Below are 17,051 nucleotides of genomic sequence, written 5' to 3'. Positions count from 1 at the left end.
AGAGAATACCTTTCTGAGATCAAGTTTAGGCACATTGTCAGGGCAGAGTAAAATGAGTTTATACTCTGCAACTAATTTTGCTGCATCTAACCTGGGCATGCTCAATGCTGGTACTTGGCGCCTGAAACAGAAATTAAATCCTCTCACCTTGCAGAGCACAACATTCACAAAAAAAGCCAAAAAAAATTTTTAAAGATGTTTTTTTAAATTATTTTGGCTGGAAGTTGCTTACAGTGAAACAAGTGAAAGCTTTTTATAAAAAGAATCAGCCGTACACTTTTAATAACATGTTTTTACTTGCCCTATTGATGTTGGGATAGCTTTGCTTCCATTACCTTTCTTTCACAAGAGAAGGAAAGAGGAAAGAAAGTGCTGAAAACAGGCAAATCACACAGCTACAAAGGCTGTGAAGAGACAGAAAGTGAGGATAGGAGAGGAAAGCCAGAGAAAGGAAGACAGCCAGGGGAGAAAAGGAAAGCAGAAAGGCAAGGAGAAAGAGGACAGTCAAAGGAGAGGAGAGGAGAGGCGAGTCAGAGGAAAGTCAGAGGAGGGAGAGGAGAGGAGAGGAGAGTCAAAGGAGGGAGAGTCAAAGGAGGGAGAGTCAAAGGAGGGAGAGGAGAGTCAAAGGAAAGGCGAGTCAGAGGCGAGGGAAAGGAAAAAGAGAGGGAGGAGAAAGGAGAGAAGAGAGACTGTACCACGATGTAACTAAGGAGCTATATTTTTATTGCCTCCTTGCATCGTTGTTAAGTTGGGGAAGGCACTGCTCCACTCACGCGTAATCAAGGACCAGCATGAATTACTGGTCACCAATCTCCCATGCCAGTGCAGTTTTTAGTCACTGAAAATGCAGCTCTTCTCAATCATTAATATGTGAATAGTGGCACACCAGGCCACAGGGATTATTTTTGAACTTCAAAAGCTTACCTTTTTGGCAAGGTTTTTGCACCAGCTGTGTTTACAGTACAGCCAATGCCCACAATTACTGATGTGAGACTATCCTTTCCAGATGGTTTCATGAACAGGGCACCGATCTGCATTTGCCTATTGTTCTGCACTGCTAGTGTTGGCTCTCTGCCCATGAAGATACTGCACCTATGCCAAAAGCACAGTCAAAACCAATATCCCTGATTCATGTCCCCTATATTTTTGATTAGTTGGTTCGAAGGTCGAGGTTGAGCTGGGAGATTGTGTCCTGGTTACCTTTTGTTCCTTGAGCTGCTGGTCCAGTTTCTGATGGTCGTCTTTGGTCTTCTGCTGTTGTACCATCATCGATTTGATCTCGGCTTGATTATCATCCAGTTCTCCCTTCAAGCGTGTCAGTTCTTTCGACAGCTTCTCCTTCCGCCGAATCTCCCGGGAAATCTCATTCTCTCGCATCTGTATGTCATGCTGAAGCTACAGTCAAAAAAATTGGTATCAGGTGATGGGTATTGAAAGGAACATGCATTAGAGCTCCGAGGAAAACATGCCCAATTAAGGCGAAAGAGTTGCCTTTACAAAGCACATAGTAATTCAGTCTACATTAATATAATAACTGATGCCACAAGAATTACAGACACCTTAGTGCACAACAATATGTAGTCTCTTTTTGAAGTCAAGTTTGAAGATTTTCTCTTCACTTTTCCATTAAGATATGCCACTTACGAATATTTTTCTATTACTATAAGATTTCAGAATCTACATAAATTTATTTTTAATGAATTCATTCTACTCCAGTGATTTAACTGGCTGGCCGGCAGACTTCAAATTACACACAGTTCAGCACCTTAAGAACATTTTTTTTTTTTAAAACAGCGATAGTCAACATGCTCTAAAAAGCTATTTCAAATTCAACCCGAGGCAATCTCGAACATGACTAACTGCTATAGCGTCTGAAAATGGATTATTCTCCAATGGAAGCCTCCAAGCTTAGGTGATAGCAGCTTCTAGTCCAGTGCCTCTGTAACCAGACACCGCAGTCCTGTCAACAAGGGTGCACTATCTTAGTTTCTAGATTGTCAAAGCAGTGCAAGTTGCTAACTCTTTGTTGAGGGCCACCGTCCCAAGCAGCACACTGAACGAGGGGCTAGTCTTGTGAATATTTCAGCACACTGCGCCGTGGAGTGATGTGAAGTGATTCCCTACACGGAGACCTTCTGTGTTACTGTGGTCAGCTCGCAAATGGAGGAGATCACTGGGGCTGAAATTCTGTGGGGGTTCCACTGGTCTTCCACCATCACTCCACCAAGAGACCGGTGAAACCCGAGCGGAAATTCACCGGATTGAGTAAAAGGCACTGTTGTGCAAATTTAAGAGCTCTCTAGATGTCGGGGGAAACCCTGCCTCGTAATAACACTCCTGGCTGTGCTTAGAGAAGGAACAACTGAACCTCAGTTGTCAAAATATCATAGCTGGCAGGCTGAGACAAAGGCCCCCAGACACATGGAGCATCAAGTCTGCCAAAGGCCAGAGGTGATGGGGGAAGCAGTCTATATTATGAATGCCACTGGTCTAAAATGATATGGTTGTGGCGACACGCCACCACTGGACATAATCCGCTCACGGCGGCACAGACAGTCTAAGCAGAAGCCCCCAGCCGGGGGCCCTTTCCTCCAGCAACTTGTTTCCCGCAGGGACAGGCTGCCGGGAGCACTTCCTGTCTGGGAAGTATTTAAGTGGATGCGCGGGCTTTTCTAGTTCCTGTTTTGCCATGAGGCTGAAATAAAAAGCTGTACTGTTTCACTGGCTCTGGTCTCGACTCCCACGTTTGCCGCGGTATCTCAACACTGGTGACCCCGACGCTCAGGACGAATCCTAAGCTAGCATGGCGGATACAAACGCAGTCACGCTTAAATTACCAGACTTTTGGGAGAACCTCGCCGAAGCCTGGTTCGTTCAAGCTGAGTCCAGATTCCGGCTGAAAGGCATTACAGTCGACGCCACGAAGTACGACTACCTCGTCGCCTCACTCACCTACGCTACAGTCCCCAAGGTTTGGGCAGCGCTGCAGAATCCACCAACGGAGGGCAAGTACGAACATCTGAAGGCTGCGCTACTTAAAAAATTTCAAACGTCCTCTTACCAGCGCCACTGCCAACTCCTGGACCTCCCCGGCCTTGGTGACGCTTCACCATCAGACCTGCTTTCCCACATGCTGTCCCTCTCAGACGACAAAAATCCCGGTGCCCTTTTTCGCACGCTTTTCATTCGGCAGCTCCCCGCCAGCATCCGCCCGCTCATTGTGGAGTCCGACTCCACGGACCTGAATGATATAGCCGAAAAGGCCGACCGGCTGCTCTCTGCACAGGCCGCTCGCGACGTCGCGTCCGACCTCACGGCAACGACCACGCGGTCTTCCCGGGCCGCTAGGCCCGACCGCCCTACCGCTCCGGGTCACTGCTACTACCACACCCGTTTTGGCGCTAGGGCTCAACGCTGCACGCCACCGTGTACCTTCAAACCCCCCCCCGCACCGGCCCCCGCGATGGCCGCGGGGCAGAAGGAGCCCCTACTGTACGTCACTGACGACAGAACCAACCGCCGATTTCTGTGCGACACAGGGGCCCAGCACAGCATCACCCCCGCCTCCGCCCTCGAGATCCAACGCGGCACACGGGGTATCACACTGGCTGCAGCCAACGGCTCTGACATCCGCACATATGGCACCCACATGGTCACGCTCGACCTCGCGGGCCGCCGCTACCGCTGGGAGTTCCTCACAGCCAAGGTCCTCTGCCCACTCATCGGCGCCGACTTCCTACGCGCCCACGGCCTCCTTGTCGACATTCCGAGGCACCGCCTCGTCGACATCAACACTATGGCCCCCATCCCCGGCGCCTTTACCCCGGCCCGTTCGGCCGGCCTGACGACCTACTGCCTCACCAGAGCCATGGACGACTACTCGGCACTCCTAGCTGAGTTTCCCGCCCTCACTAACCCGACCTTTTCGGCCAAAGCCGCCAAGCACGGTGTGGAACACTATATCCCCACCACCGGCCCCCCAGTTTCAGCCCACGCCCGCAGACTCAACCCGGCCAAGCTGGAAATTGCGCGGGCCGAGTTCACCACCATGGAACAACTCGGCATCATCCGCCGCTCCAGCAGCCCTTGGGCCTCGCCCCTCCACATCGCCCCCAAGCCCGGCGGAGGCTGGCGCCCTTGCGGGGACTACCGCCGCCTCAACGACGCCACCACCCCCGATCGATACCCGGTGCCACACATCCAGGACTTCTCGGCCCGACTGGCCGGACGAACCGTCTTTTCCAAAGTCGACCTGGTGCGCGGTTACCACCAAGTCCCCGTACACACCGCGGACATCCCCAAAACGGCCGTCATCACCCCATTCGGCCTGTTCGAGTTCCTGAGGATGCCCTTCGGCCTCAAGAATGCAGCACAGGCTTTCCAGCGCCTTATGGACTCAGTCCTCCGGGACCTGAACTTCCTATTCGTCTATCTAGACGACATTCTCGTGGCCAGCTCCTCCAAACAGGAACACCTCGAACACCTTCGCATCCTGTTCGGGCGCCTAGCCCAACACGGGCTCATCCTCAGCCCGGCGAAGTGCCAATTCGGCCTAACCGAGATCGATTTTCTCGGTCACCGCATCACCCCTGCTGGGGCCGTCCCCCTGCCCAACAAGGTGCAGGCCGTCCAGCAATTTCCCCGCCCCACAACCATCAAGGGCCTCCAGGAGTTCCTCGGGATGGTGAACTTCTACAACAGGTTCATCCCCAGAGCTGCAGCCCTCATGAAGCCCCTATACGACTCCCTCCGAGGAAAATCCGGCAAGATGGACGTAGCCTGGACCACTGACACGGCAGCCGCCTTCGACGCCACCAAAAACGCGCTCGCCGACGCCACTCTGCTCGCGCACCCGAGGGCCGATGTCCGGGTCGCGCTCACCACCGACGCCTCCGACCACGCGGTTGGGGCCGTGTTCGAGCAGTGGGTCAATGGCGCGTGGCAGCCACTTGCCTTCTACAGCCGCCAACTGCGCCCCCCGGAGGTCAAATACTCCACTTTCGACCGCGAGCTTCTCGCGCTCCACCTGTCGGTCCGCCATTTCAGGTTCCTCCTGGAAGGCCGCCCCTTCACCACGTATGTGGACCACAAGCCACTCACATACGCGATGGCCAAGCACACCGAACCCTGGTCCGCTAGGCAGCAACGCCAGCTCGCGGCCGTGTCCGAGTTTACTACGGACATTCAGCACGTCTCCGGTAGAGACAACGTGGTCGCCGACTGCCTTTCCCGTCCCGCCGTCTGTGCGAATCACCTCGCGGTCGACTACGCACAACTAGCAGCGGACCAGCTCACGGACCCAGACCTCCTCTCGGCGGCTACCAGCCTGCCAGGGCTACGCCTAGCCAAGGTCGCGCACGGGCCCGAAGCCACGGCAGTCACTTGCGACGTCTCACTCGGCCACCCCAGGCCGGTCGTCCCTGAGACCTGGCGCCGCCGCGTCTTCGACGCGCTCCACGGGCTCTCTCACCCGGGTTCCCGCACATCCGTCAAACTCCTCTCCAAGCGCTTCGTCTGGCGCGGCCTCAGCAGAGATGTTCGGACTTGGGCCACCTCCTGCCTCGCCTGCCAAAGGGCTAAGGTACAGCTGCACACCAAAGCACCCCTGGGAGACTTCGAGGTACCCAGCCACCGCTTCGACCACGTACACGTCGACATCGTCGGTCCCCTGCCGCCATCGCAAGGCCAAACTTATCTCCTCACGATGGTCGACCGCTACACACGCTGGCCTGAGGCAGTGCCGCTGTCCTCCACCACCACAGCCGACATCGCCAGGGCGTTCGTTAACACCTGGGTTGCGAGGTTCGGCGTGCCGGCCGACATAACCTCCGACAGAGGCGCCCAGTTCACCTCCGAACTCTGGACGGCCACAGCACGCAACCTCGGGGTGGCGCTCCACCGCACCACGGCGTACCACCCGCAGGCCAACGGACTTTGTGAACGCTTCCACAGGTCACTCAAGGCCTCACTCCGCGCCGGCCTGCAGGACAGTACCTGGACTGACCGCCTGCCGTGGGTGCTACTCGGCCTACGCACCGCGGTCAAGGAAGACCTCCAGTCCTCGGCAGCGGAGTTAGTCTACGGACAACTGCTGCGCGTCCCAGGCGAATTCCTTCCGGAGCCTACCAAGCCTTGGTCGGCCGAACAGCAGCGGCTCAACTCTTTCTCTTCCGCTCAGCAGTTCGCCCCACTTCCGGTCAACCGACACGGCGAACTCGCACCTCACGTCCCGCCAAATTTACAGCAGGCGCGCTTCGTCTTCGTGCGCCACGACGCGCACCGCAGGCCCCTGCGACCCCCGTACGACGGACCGTACGAGGTACTACAAACCGGGGACAAGGTCTTCAAGCTGCGACTCGGCGACAGGGTCGACACAGTCTCCATCGACCGGCTCAAACCAGCACACGCCGAACCAGGGGAACAGGTCCCCGTGGCCCAGCCTCCTACTAGAGGCCGTCCCCCCGGCAAGCCAGCACAGCCGGCGGCGAACCGCCCGACCCAACCAACCAGACCGGCGACCACTCAGAGCTGCTGCGGCAGAACCATTAGACCATCGTCACGACTCGTCCACTCCTCCTAAGCGGATTCTGGGGGGAGCTCTGTGGCGACACGCCACCACTGGACATAATCCGCTCACGGCGGCACAGACAGTCTAAGCAGAAGCCCCCAGCCGGGGGCCCTTTCCTCCAGCAACTTGTTTCCCGCAGGGACAGGCTGCCGGGAGCACTTCCTGTCTGGGAAGTATTTAAGTGGATGCGCGGGCTTTTCTAGTTCCTGTTTTGCCATGAGGCTGAAATAAAAAGCTGTACTGTTTCACTGGCTCTGGTCTCGACTCCCACGTTTGCCGCGGTATCTCAACATGGTCACAGTTAATGGTTGTTTGTTCCCTTAATCATTAGGCTTTGCTGGCAACAGATTAATGATACTAGATTTGCCTATCATTATAATCCCCATAACATCAATGTTTCCAAATGCCCTAGCTGCATTGTGTTGCACGAGAGGTGGAACTAATCCACCGTTAAATGTCACATTAACTGTGACACTATCTATATTATTGTCAGGAACATTACGACAAAAGTAGATTACATCAGAGAGAGAGAGTCCCATCCTCAGTGCACATTTTTGTGCAAACCAGTTAGAAATTATGATAAAGTTTTATTTTTTTTGTCTCTCCTATATTAACCGGATACAAGCACTAAGGTACCTTGGCTAATACGGAGGTTAATTTAGCTGACTCACAGGGTCAGACACAGTGGGCTGGATTTTCATTGAGGAGCCGGGTAGGAGGCGGGACTACAACTTTCAGGGTTGTAGTCCCGCCTCCATCGAGTTCTAGCCAACCCACGCGATATTGACTTCATTGACCTTGTTGAACCCGCCCAGCGGGCTCAGCAGGCCAATTAAGGGCCACCCGACAACAGGTGACATCACAGATTGATATTTCATCTGTCAAGACCTTTTGACAGATGAAATATCAGCGTTTCACAGCTGTTTGAAGCTGTCAAACACTGACAATCTGTACTCTAAGTTAATTCCTTCCTCTCAGGCTGATTTAGAGATCTCCCCGGAACAGAAAGCAGAGGCTGCAATTTTTGACAGCTTGCAGCCATTCTGCTTTCTGTGCCGGTGAGATGAGGGACTCCTGAGACCTGAAGGAAGGAAGGTTGTAAAGGTAAGTAAAGGTTAGTAGAACTTCTTTAAACACTTTACACACACCAAACACAATTACCTTTGTACTCATGCACCCATCACTCACCTGAACACCGGACATCTCGACTCCTCCAATCCCTTCATCCCGACGGTCCGCCTCGCTAACTTGGCGTAGTTTGGAGCCGTCGGGAATCCCACACTTCAACATTAAAAATAGGGATTAGGTTAAAAACTGCCTGTTAACTACCTGTTAACAGGCAGTTAACTGGCACTAATCCCCTTTCCGCCTCGGGGAGGCGGGTCCCAGTGTGGGGCGGGTACCCGCCTCCTTTGAAACTGGCATGGAGGTGGGTTGGGTGCGGGATGGGTTCGTGCCCCCCGATTTTGGGATTTTAACCCCCCACACGCCTCCAATCCCGCCTCCACGGCCCAATGAAAATCCTGCCCAGTTACTCTGGCCAGCCAATTCCTTTGATCACGTCGTCATCACTCACCGTTTAAAATAAAACATTTCAAAAAACAATTACAGAAATAGAAAAAAAAAAGGTCTCTGTAAATGTTTAATTTTTAAAAGGAGTAGCGACAGTGACCATTTTAAGGCTAATAATTGAATTTTTAAAAGACTGATTGACCTTCTGTGACGTTAGTCAGACAAAAGTAAAAAAGTCAATCATGTCTCTCTGGAATTGCTTCTACTCATCTCCCACTCAACGTCCCCTCTAAGCTGCGTGGCTGCACAGTTGTCTGCTGGTACGGCGCAGCCCAGGACCAGCTTTTCCAATGCGAAATTGTGAGCGTGCGCGAAACTTTGAATGGGCCGCGCAGCCCGTTAAAGGGACCGTGCACCCAAAAAAGATTAGGGGGAACATTGCTCCCACTCTCATTATCTTTGTCTCTATCTCTTGGTTTTTTTTTTTGTCTTCAACACATTTGTACCTCTCCAGCTCACTCACATTTTCTGCCATTGTGTACTCTGTATCTCTCTGCTTGGCCCTGTCTGTTTCTGTAGGTCTCAAAGCGTCTGTATGCCAATCTGTTTCTCTCTGCAAATCTTTTCCCTCTCTTCCTTTTGGCATACAGTGAAACCTGTAAATTAGGGACACCTAAGGGACTTGCATCAGGTGTCCTTATTTTCGAAATGGTCATGGTTTGTACAGTAAACCGAATGAACCAAATATCCCGGGATTGGTTGTATCTTCAGCAGCATTCCTTCTTTGCTTCGCTCTCACCTGGGATCGTGCCTATTTCTGGAGCCCTGCCAGCAGGATGTGATTTCAGTTCTATTTTCTGTTTGTTGGGTTTCCCAGTTCATTGCCATTCTGGGCTCCTATTCCATTGTTGCAGGGATGCCCTGATTCTGGGATCTGCTACGTTGGCAGGCTGCGCTGTTGTGCGAGAAGTTCCAAGAACCAGGAGGCCCACCCGTGAGCAGACGAAGAGGGGAATCCAAGAAATTACAGCAGAGGAGGCGGCTTTGAGCCTCGGTGCTGGCGATCTCTCCTGTAACCCCCCAGATCCTTGTACATTCTGCCTTTTTAGCTATTTATCCCCTTCCCTTTCATATTAAATATTAGTCTCTACCTCAATAGCCACATGTGGTGAAGGATCCCACGGTCTAATAACCCTCAGTTTAAGAACCTTCCTCCTCCCTTCCCCCTTGGTTCAGCCACTTTACTGGCTGCTCCTCTCTCAGTGCTGCTCCTACTCCATGTTGTTGATACTGCTACTGGCTCTGCAGAGAAACAACCACCCCGGTGATGCCCCAATCTCCTGACTCCTAGGCCCCTTCTCTTTCCCCAGTCCCCTTCGCTTTCTCCTTTGTTCTCCGAGACCCCATTCCCCAGTCTCAATCTGTCCCGTGCCCTCATTCCCCAAGTTCCATCTCTTCCTGCCCCCAATTTCAGACTCGCCCCGATTTCAGTGCCCCTCTAATTTCAGAGCACCCCATGATTTCGGAGCCCCACCCCCTGAATGCTGTCACTGCACCCCCTACCCCCGTATGAGACACCAAATTTTAATTTGATTTGTTAAGATTTAGTTGAACTTTTGTTTATTTACAGTCGAATTGGGTTTTTTGGGTTCAAATAAAAAGAGGACCCCCGTATGAGACATCCTCCTGAATGTTGACACACACGATTCTCAACTCTCCGGCCTACTCCTGACTGCACTCCACACGGTCGCGGCTCTCTACGGCGGTGATCGGGTGACATCAGAGAGTGGAGGGGGGGGGCGCACTGCGGCGGGAAATTCAATGCGATTTTGCCACATAAATAATCTGGAGGCAGCGCCCTGGAGACCGAGCCCCCATTTTGCGAGAGCACCGGTCATTCTGCTGCAGTTCCCGGCTTTTGTGGAATGGGGAGTTCCTTACTCACCATCCATAGCGGCAGAGGAACCCCTCTACCCCTGGGATAGAGCTGTGCCAGCATTCAATCCCAGAGATAGAGCGGTTTCTCTGCTGCTATGGACGCTGGGTAAAGAAATCTCCATTGTACAAAAGCCGTTTTTTTTTCCAGCCGTTGCCACCGCGCCCTTGCCTGCATGCCCCATTTTATCAGTTGCAACATGGACTTGGTGGATTTAAGGCTGTCGGTAGTTCGTAATTTGTGAGTGTCGGTGGTTTCAAGGTGCAGCTTGTATCTATTATAACGTAAGTTATTTTAGACAGTCAGTAACTGTCCGTTTGTTACAGGTGTCCATTTTTTGAGGGTGTCGTTTGTACAGGTTTTACTGTATATCAAACTCTTCCCGCCCTCAGTGGATGTCTTTTTTAAAAATGTAAATAAGTGGGTGATCGAGACTTCCAAATAGGATTTTATAAAGGCATAAATTGATGAATAACCTGCTGACCTTCACAGTCTGAACTCACACATAAAGAGTCAACGTCTTCAGAAGAAAAAAAGAGAGAAAAGGATCGTGAACAAAGGATTACCAACCTGGGCCATATTCTGATCAGCCTCTTCTTTAAGACGCTCAAACTCTTGCTCATGAGCTGCCAGCTCTGTCACTTTATCGCGTAAAGTGACGATCTCTTTGAGCAGTTCATCTCTATCTTTAGTCAGCTGTTCTTGGATTCTCAGCAAATCATTAACACTGTACAACACAAAAACACAAAGGGATTCATTGCATTTCTCAGGGGGGAGAATTTTTTTTTCCAGCGTTATCAAAGTTGAGAGCTTAAATATTTTTTCGCCCTACCAGAATACAAAACGTGATTTCGCTCATTCCAAATGAATAAAGTGAGTGAATACTACAGAGACAATTCTACAAATGTGGACTCCCAGCACGGAGCCTCAAACCCCTACCTGGGAGCCAATGACACGAAATCACTGACCGTGCCTAATGGCCAGAAAATTGTGGGGAACAAGCCCGCAATTTTCGAAAATACTCTCCGCAGACAGGGTTCCCTGCTAGGAGCACAACTTTATGAAGTCAGCTCTTAGGTGACACAGCTAAGAAAACGACAGCAATCTTTGACGCTTATGTTTAGTTAGCTTCTCACTCTCCCCTCCCCTTCAGGCACTTCTGTGGAACTGGGTAAAATAATGAGCAAAATGATTTATGGACACAGCGCACTGGAGCATGGGCACAAAACACCGTGAAGTGATGGGATTCGGGTTTAAACTCTTAATTTCACTGAGTTTTCTTGAATTGGTCAATTGGAATTGAGTCCGAGTGTTTTGGCGACAGCTTTTCCTCCAGTCTCACCCACCCTCAACCCTCACATTCTGGGCCTGTAGGACAGCTGGACTGCTGTGAAAAAGCTGTCCTATGGGTACCAGGGATCTTCCCACACTGTGATGAAGATTGAGGGTGGATGAAACTGGAGGAAAAGCTGCCACCAAACTACTCGAACTCACTTTCAAGTAGCCAGTTCGGGAACAGCAATGGCAGGAGCTTGGGAACTGGTTGTTTTTGGCTACAGGAGGTGATTGAACTTGGGAGGAAAACATATATGAGGCTAACGTATCCCCAAAATAAATCAGAAAGGATAAAGATTTTTTTTCTGTCTGTTAAAGACCAAAGTAAATTAAGTACAGTCAGTGTCATCTTATCCAATAGTGGATGCTACGTGAAAACAACAACGTAGGACTCATAACCTCATTCAATGTCCAAGTAAAGCACTTGGCGATGATGAACAACATCCCTGACATACAGCCCTATAAATATGATGATGATGACCAGATACACAGGCACAAATATCCCATTCTTCCTTCCCTTGCTAATCTGTAGAAAGCTGTTGCCAAGATGTATTAATTATCTTCTGTATTTGCCTGTGTTCTTGCAGTCTTAATGCACCACTACCATTTTGAACTCTCCAAGTTGCAGTGTTCATTTAATGTACAGTGACTTTCACCAGACAGTTTGAGCTATTTAGCTGACATGTTCCTCCAGCACAGCTCAAGATTAAGAACAGCTTAATGTTCTCAACACAGAAGCAACAGTTCTCCATAATAATCCTTTTAAATTGAGTTCTCATTTAAATTGGGTTTCTAAATGGTGTAAGTTCATGCACAGTGTTAGCCTCGGGCCAGCTCTTGACAACGTTATGGAATGCTGAGAGCCAAACATAGCTTTGCATAATATCATAGACTGATACAGCACAGAAGGAGGCCATTCGGCCCATTGTGCCTGTGGCAGCTCTTTGAAAGAGCTCTCCGATTAGTCCCACTCCTCTGCCCTTCTTTCCCCATAGCCCTGTAAATGTTTTCCCTTCGAGTATTTATCCGATTCTCTTTTGAAAGTTACTATTGAATTTACTTCCACTACCCTTTCAGGCAGTGCATTCCAGATCACAACAACTCGCTGTGTAATTTTTTCCCCCCTCATGTCGCCTCTGGTTCTTTTGCCAATCACCTTAAATCTGTGTCCTCTGATTACTGACCCTTCTGCCACTGGAACCAGTTTCTCCTTATTTACTCTATCAAAACCGTTCATGATTTGAAACACCTCTATCAAATCTCCTCCTAACCTTTTCTGCTCTAAGGAGAACAACCCCAGCTTCTCCAGTCTCACCACATAACTGAAGTCCCCCATCCCTGATACCATTCTAGTGAATCTCTCTGCATCCTCTCTAAGGCCTTAACATCCTTCCTAAAGTGTGGTGCCCAGAATTGAACACAATTCTCCAGCTGAAGCCTAACCAGTGGTTTATAAAGCTTTTGTCAAATAATTTTGTCTAAATATATCTAAATTCAACGTCTGTCTCCAAGGGTGACGTAACTTGACCAATGTAGAAGCAAAGCTGGCGAGAGTCATCAAAGAACCTCTATTATTAATACTACCTCCCTACCCCATTGGAGATTTGTATTATAACTGTAAGTAAATAAGTCAGTGTTCCCTGGAAAGCAAAACCTCCAACCTGCACATTTCACTCTAAGGGGGAAAAATGGAGTCGTGCCCCCTTTGGGGTGCTAAATTCGGCGGGGACGCTACTTTAATTAGTGCCCCCGCGGCCGAAATTCATTGGTAGCGCCGCAAGAGGGAAGCGGGGTGCTACTGGAAGCGCCCCACCTCCCTCTTGGGGCGCTGCGAGTGAAATTCAACCCATAATGGTTACTTATATCTGCACTCCTCTAATTCTGTCCTCTTGAGCATCCCTGATTTTAATCACTCAACCTTTGGTGGCCGTGCCTTCTGTTGCCTCGGTCCTAAGCTCTGGAATTTCCCTCCCTAAACCACACCGCCTCTCTTTCCTCCTTTAAGACGCCCCTTAAAACCTCCCTCTTTGACCAAGCTTTTGGCCACCTGCCCTAATTTCTCCTTATGTGGCTCGGTGTCAAATGTTTTTTGTCTTCTAATACTCCTGTGCAGCGCCTTGGGACATTTTACTGCGTTAAAGGCGCTGTATAAATACACGTTGTTGTTGTTGTTACTTGGGTTACGTCAACTGTGCCCAAATCAGAGTAAGTGGGGGTCATTTTGACTTTGGCCGATAGTGTAAAGCTGGCGATAGCGGATCAGCCGCCCATTATACATCTCTCCCCGGTTTAAATTCCGCTGACTTCAATGGGGGGAAAAAAATCGGGAGAGAAGTGCAACGGGCAGTTGATCCGCTATCGCCCGTTTTACACCCTCGCCCAAAGCCAAAATTACCCCCAGTGTGAAAAGTGCGATTTCTCTCGTTAAAGTCACTGCTATCACTCATATCGTGCTGACAACACGTGACCAGGCATACATACAATAACATTCCAGAGAAGAAATTACAGTGCCAATAAAAAAAACAATTTAATTAGCAAACCTGCTCTCCTGACCCAAAGAAAGTCCAGCTCCTTGCTCCACCAGCTTGGTCAGGTTACCAATTTCCTGCTTCAGAGAGCGGATGGTCTCCTTTCCTCGCTTTTCCTGGTCAAGAGCTGAATCAACCATTTTCCAAGCTTTTTCAATCTCCTATTTATTTTAATAAAAATAATGTGGAACAAAATGAGCCCAACCATGCACACTTTGAGGTATCAGTTCATTTTCCATCACTTTTAACTGGGAGAAAATATTACTGTACAAGTACCTTGGACTGTATAACACAGTGCCGATATGGCCATAAGCTCAACGGAATATGAATTCTTCTGGTCATTACAGGTAGTGTAAATGTGTTTGTGAAAATTACCTCCATTTGATACTTTGAGAAATTGTAAAACGCATTCTTTCAGAAAATCACACTCCACAACCAGAAACAAGTGGAGGAAATGCCTTGAAGGAAGTGATGAAAGATCTCATCATCTCCCGGGTAAGTCACTGATGCACTCTTTCCCTCACCCCTGAATGTCTCATTTATGTGTGGTCCTAGTTTTGTAGCCTAGTGAGCCTAACCCCACTAGACAAGGTGTACGGGTACGGTGGTATTATGTCACTGGACTAGTAATCCAGAGGCCTAGACTAGGAATCCAGAGATTGTGGGCAGGATTTTCATTGAGCCATTGAGGCGGGATTGGCGGCGTGTGGGGGGTTAAAATCTTGAAATCGGGGGGGGCACGAACCCATCCCGCCCCCAACCCGCCTCCATGCCAGTTTCAAAGGAGGCGGGTACCTGACCCGCGCTGGGACCCGCCTCCCCGAGGCAGAAAGGGGATTAGTGCCAATTAACTGCCTGTTAACAGGTAGTTAACAGGCGGTTTTTAGCCTAATCCCTATTTTTATTCCTGAAGTGTGGGATTCCCGACGGCTCCAAACCACGCCAAGTTAGTGAGGCGGGCCATCGGGATGAAGGGCTTGGAGGGTTCGAGATGTCCGGTGTTCAGGTGAGTGATGGGTGCATGAGTGCAGAGGCAAGTGTGTTTGGTGTGTCTAAAGTGTTTAAAGAAGTTTTACTTACATGTACTTACCTTTACAGCCTTCCTTCCTTCAGGTCTCGGGAGTACCTCGTCTCACCGGCACAGAAAGCAGAATGGCTGCGATCTGTCAAAATCTGCAGCATTCAGCTTTCTGTTCCGGAGAGATCTCTAAATCATCCTGAGAGGAAGGAATTAACTTAGAGTACAGATTGTCAGTGTTTGACAGCTTCAAACAGCTGTGAAACGCTGATATTTCATCTGTCAAAAGCTCTTGACAGATGAAATGTCTGTCTGTGACGTCACCTGTTGCCGGGTGGCCCTTAATTGGCCTGCAGCGGGCTCAACAAGGTCAATCAAGTGAAAATCACATGGGTTGGCCACAACTCGATGGAGGCGGGGCAACAACCCCGAAAGTTGTAGTCCCGCCTCCTACACGCCTCCTCAATGAAAATCCAGCCCTGTGAGTTTCAATCTCACCATTACACATTTGGGAATTTGAATAAAAAGCTGGTACCAGTTAAAATGTCGTTAAAAACCCAACTGGTTAGAAACCAGCTGTCCTTACTTGGTCTGGACTATATGTGACGTGGTTGACACTTAACTCCTCTGAAGTGACCTAGCAAGCCACTCAGTTGGTTCCAGGGTGGGCAATAAATGCCGGCCTTGCCAGTGGCACCCACATCTTGACGATGAATATCACCCACCACCCAACTCAACCTTCTGAACAACAAGGGAAACACAAAATGTTTCACAGTTGGCAGCCCACACGAATGTGCTAACAGGCTCCAACAGCAGGGATATTTGAAATAAGGTTATCTGCCACTGGTTTGTTGAATTGACATAAATGTAGAGCTGGTTAGGCCACAACTGGAGTATTGTGTCCAGTTCTGGTCACCACACTTTAGGAAGGATGTGAAGACCCTTGAAAGAGTGCAGAGGAGATTTACCAGAATGGTTCTGGGGGATGGGGGATCTTAGCTACAAGGACAGGTTGGAGAAGCTGGATTTGTTTTCATTAGTGCAAAGGAGGTTGAGGGGTGATTTGATAGAGGTGTACAAGATTATGACGGGTTTGGATAGGCTAGATGGAGAATGGCTGTTCCCACTAGTTGATGGTACAAGGACTCGGGGACACAGATTTAAGGTTTTGGGCAAGAGATACAAGGGGGATGTGAGGAAAAACTTTTTTACGCAGCGAGTGGTGAGGACCTGGAACTCGGTGCCAATGGAAGTGGTGGAAGCGGAGACACTCAGGGCTGGATTTTGTCAGCCCCGAGGAGGCGGGTATGGAGGCAGGACTGCTGGGAAAGTGACAGAATTTGGGGGCGGGTGGCAAACCCGCCCTCAACCCGCCTCCGTGCCCTCTTGCCAGGAGGCGGGAAGACGTCCTCGAGGCGGGAAAGGGATTAAAGCCTATTAACTGCCTGTTAACAGGTAGTTAACAGGCAGAAAATAGGATTATCCCCATTTTTCCTTCCGAAGTGTAGGCTTCCCGACCTTGGGGATCCCCACCAGGGTGTAGGAGACGAGTAGGAGGTCTGCGGGGGTCAGAGGGGCCTGAAAGTGCAATGTAGAGATGAGTGATGGGTGCAAGTGTGGAGTGGTAAGTATGTAAGGTGAGTGTAAAGTGTTAGAAAATGTTCACTTACCTTTGTTTCTGCCTACAGCCTTCAGCCGCTGTGGAGCCGGAGTCCTGACATCTCCATTGTAGATATCACAGACTGGCTGTTGCATCCTCCGAACAGCCAGGCGATTTCTGAAAAGTTGAAAGGTTTGATGAATCCTGAACACAAGGACTCATCAAACTACACAGAATGTCAGTGTTTGACAGCTTCACAGAGCCGTCAAACGCTGACGTTTCTTCTTTCAAAAGTTCTTGACAGATGGCACATCAGACGTTGCTGTGCTCCGTCACTGACTTCCTCCTAATTGGCCAGCTGAGCCCCTTGGGCGGGCTTAACAAGGTCAATCAGGGGGAAATCCCACTGGTTGGTCAGAAGCTGATGGAGGCGGGATTGAAAGCCGGCAAGCAGCAGTCCCGCCTCTAAAAGCTTCCCATTGAGAAAATCCAGCCCTCAATGTTTTCAAGGGGAGACTGGATAGGCACTTGAGGGAAATAAACTTGCAGGTCTA

At 50.1% G+C, this 17,051-nt stretch overlaps 1 protein-coding gene across 1 annotated transcript in view; it reads right to left on the bottom strand.

Moving 5' to 3' along the window:
• cfap58 (cilia and flagella associated protein 58) overlaps positions 1 to 17,051 on the bottom strand; it is a 304,094-nt gene that overhangs the window by 259,410 nt on the left and 27,633 nt on the right. The window contains exons 3-5 of the mRNA XM_085994322.1: positions 13,892 to 14,040; positions 10,587 to 10,743; positions 1,201 to 1,395 (exon numbers count right to left, since the gene is read on the bottom strand). Of these exons, the coding sequence (XP_085850448.1) occupies positions 1,201 to 1,395; positions 10,587 to 10,743; positions 13,892 to 14,040 (501 nt within the window). The remainder of the gene's footprint in view (positions 1 to 1,200; positions 1,396 to 10,586; positions 10,744 to 13,891; positions 14,041 to 17,051) is intronic.

Source organism: Somniosus microcephalus, chromosome 8, assembly GCF_052327205.1.
Source record: "Somniosus microcephalus isolate GS21.2 chromosome 8, FLI_Smic_1.0, whole genome shotgun sequence".
In the NCBI taxonomy this organism is placed as follows: Eukaryota; Metazoa; Chordata; class Chondrichthyes; order Squaliformes; family Somniosidae; genus Somniosus; species Somniosus microcephalus.
This window is presented reverse-complemented; position numbering and strand designations above follow the sequence as displayed.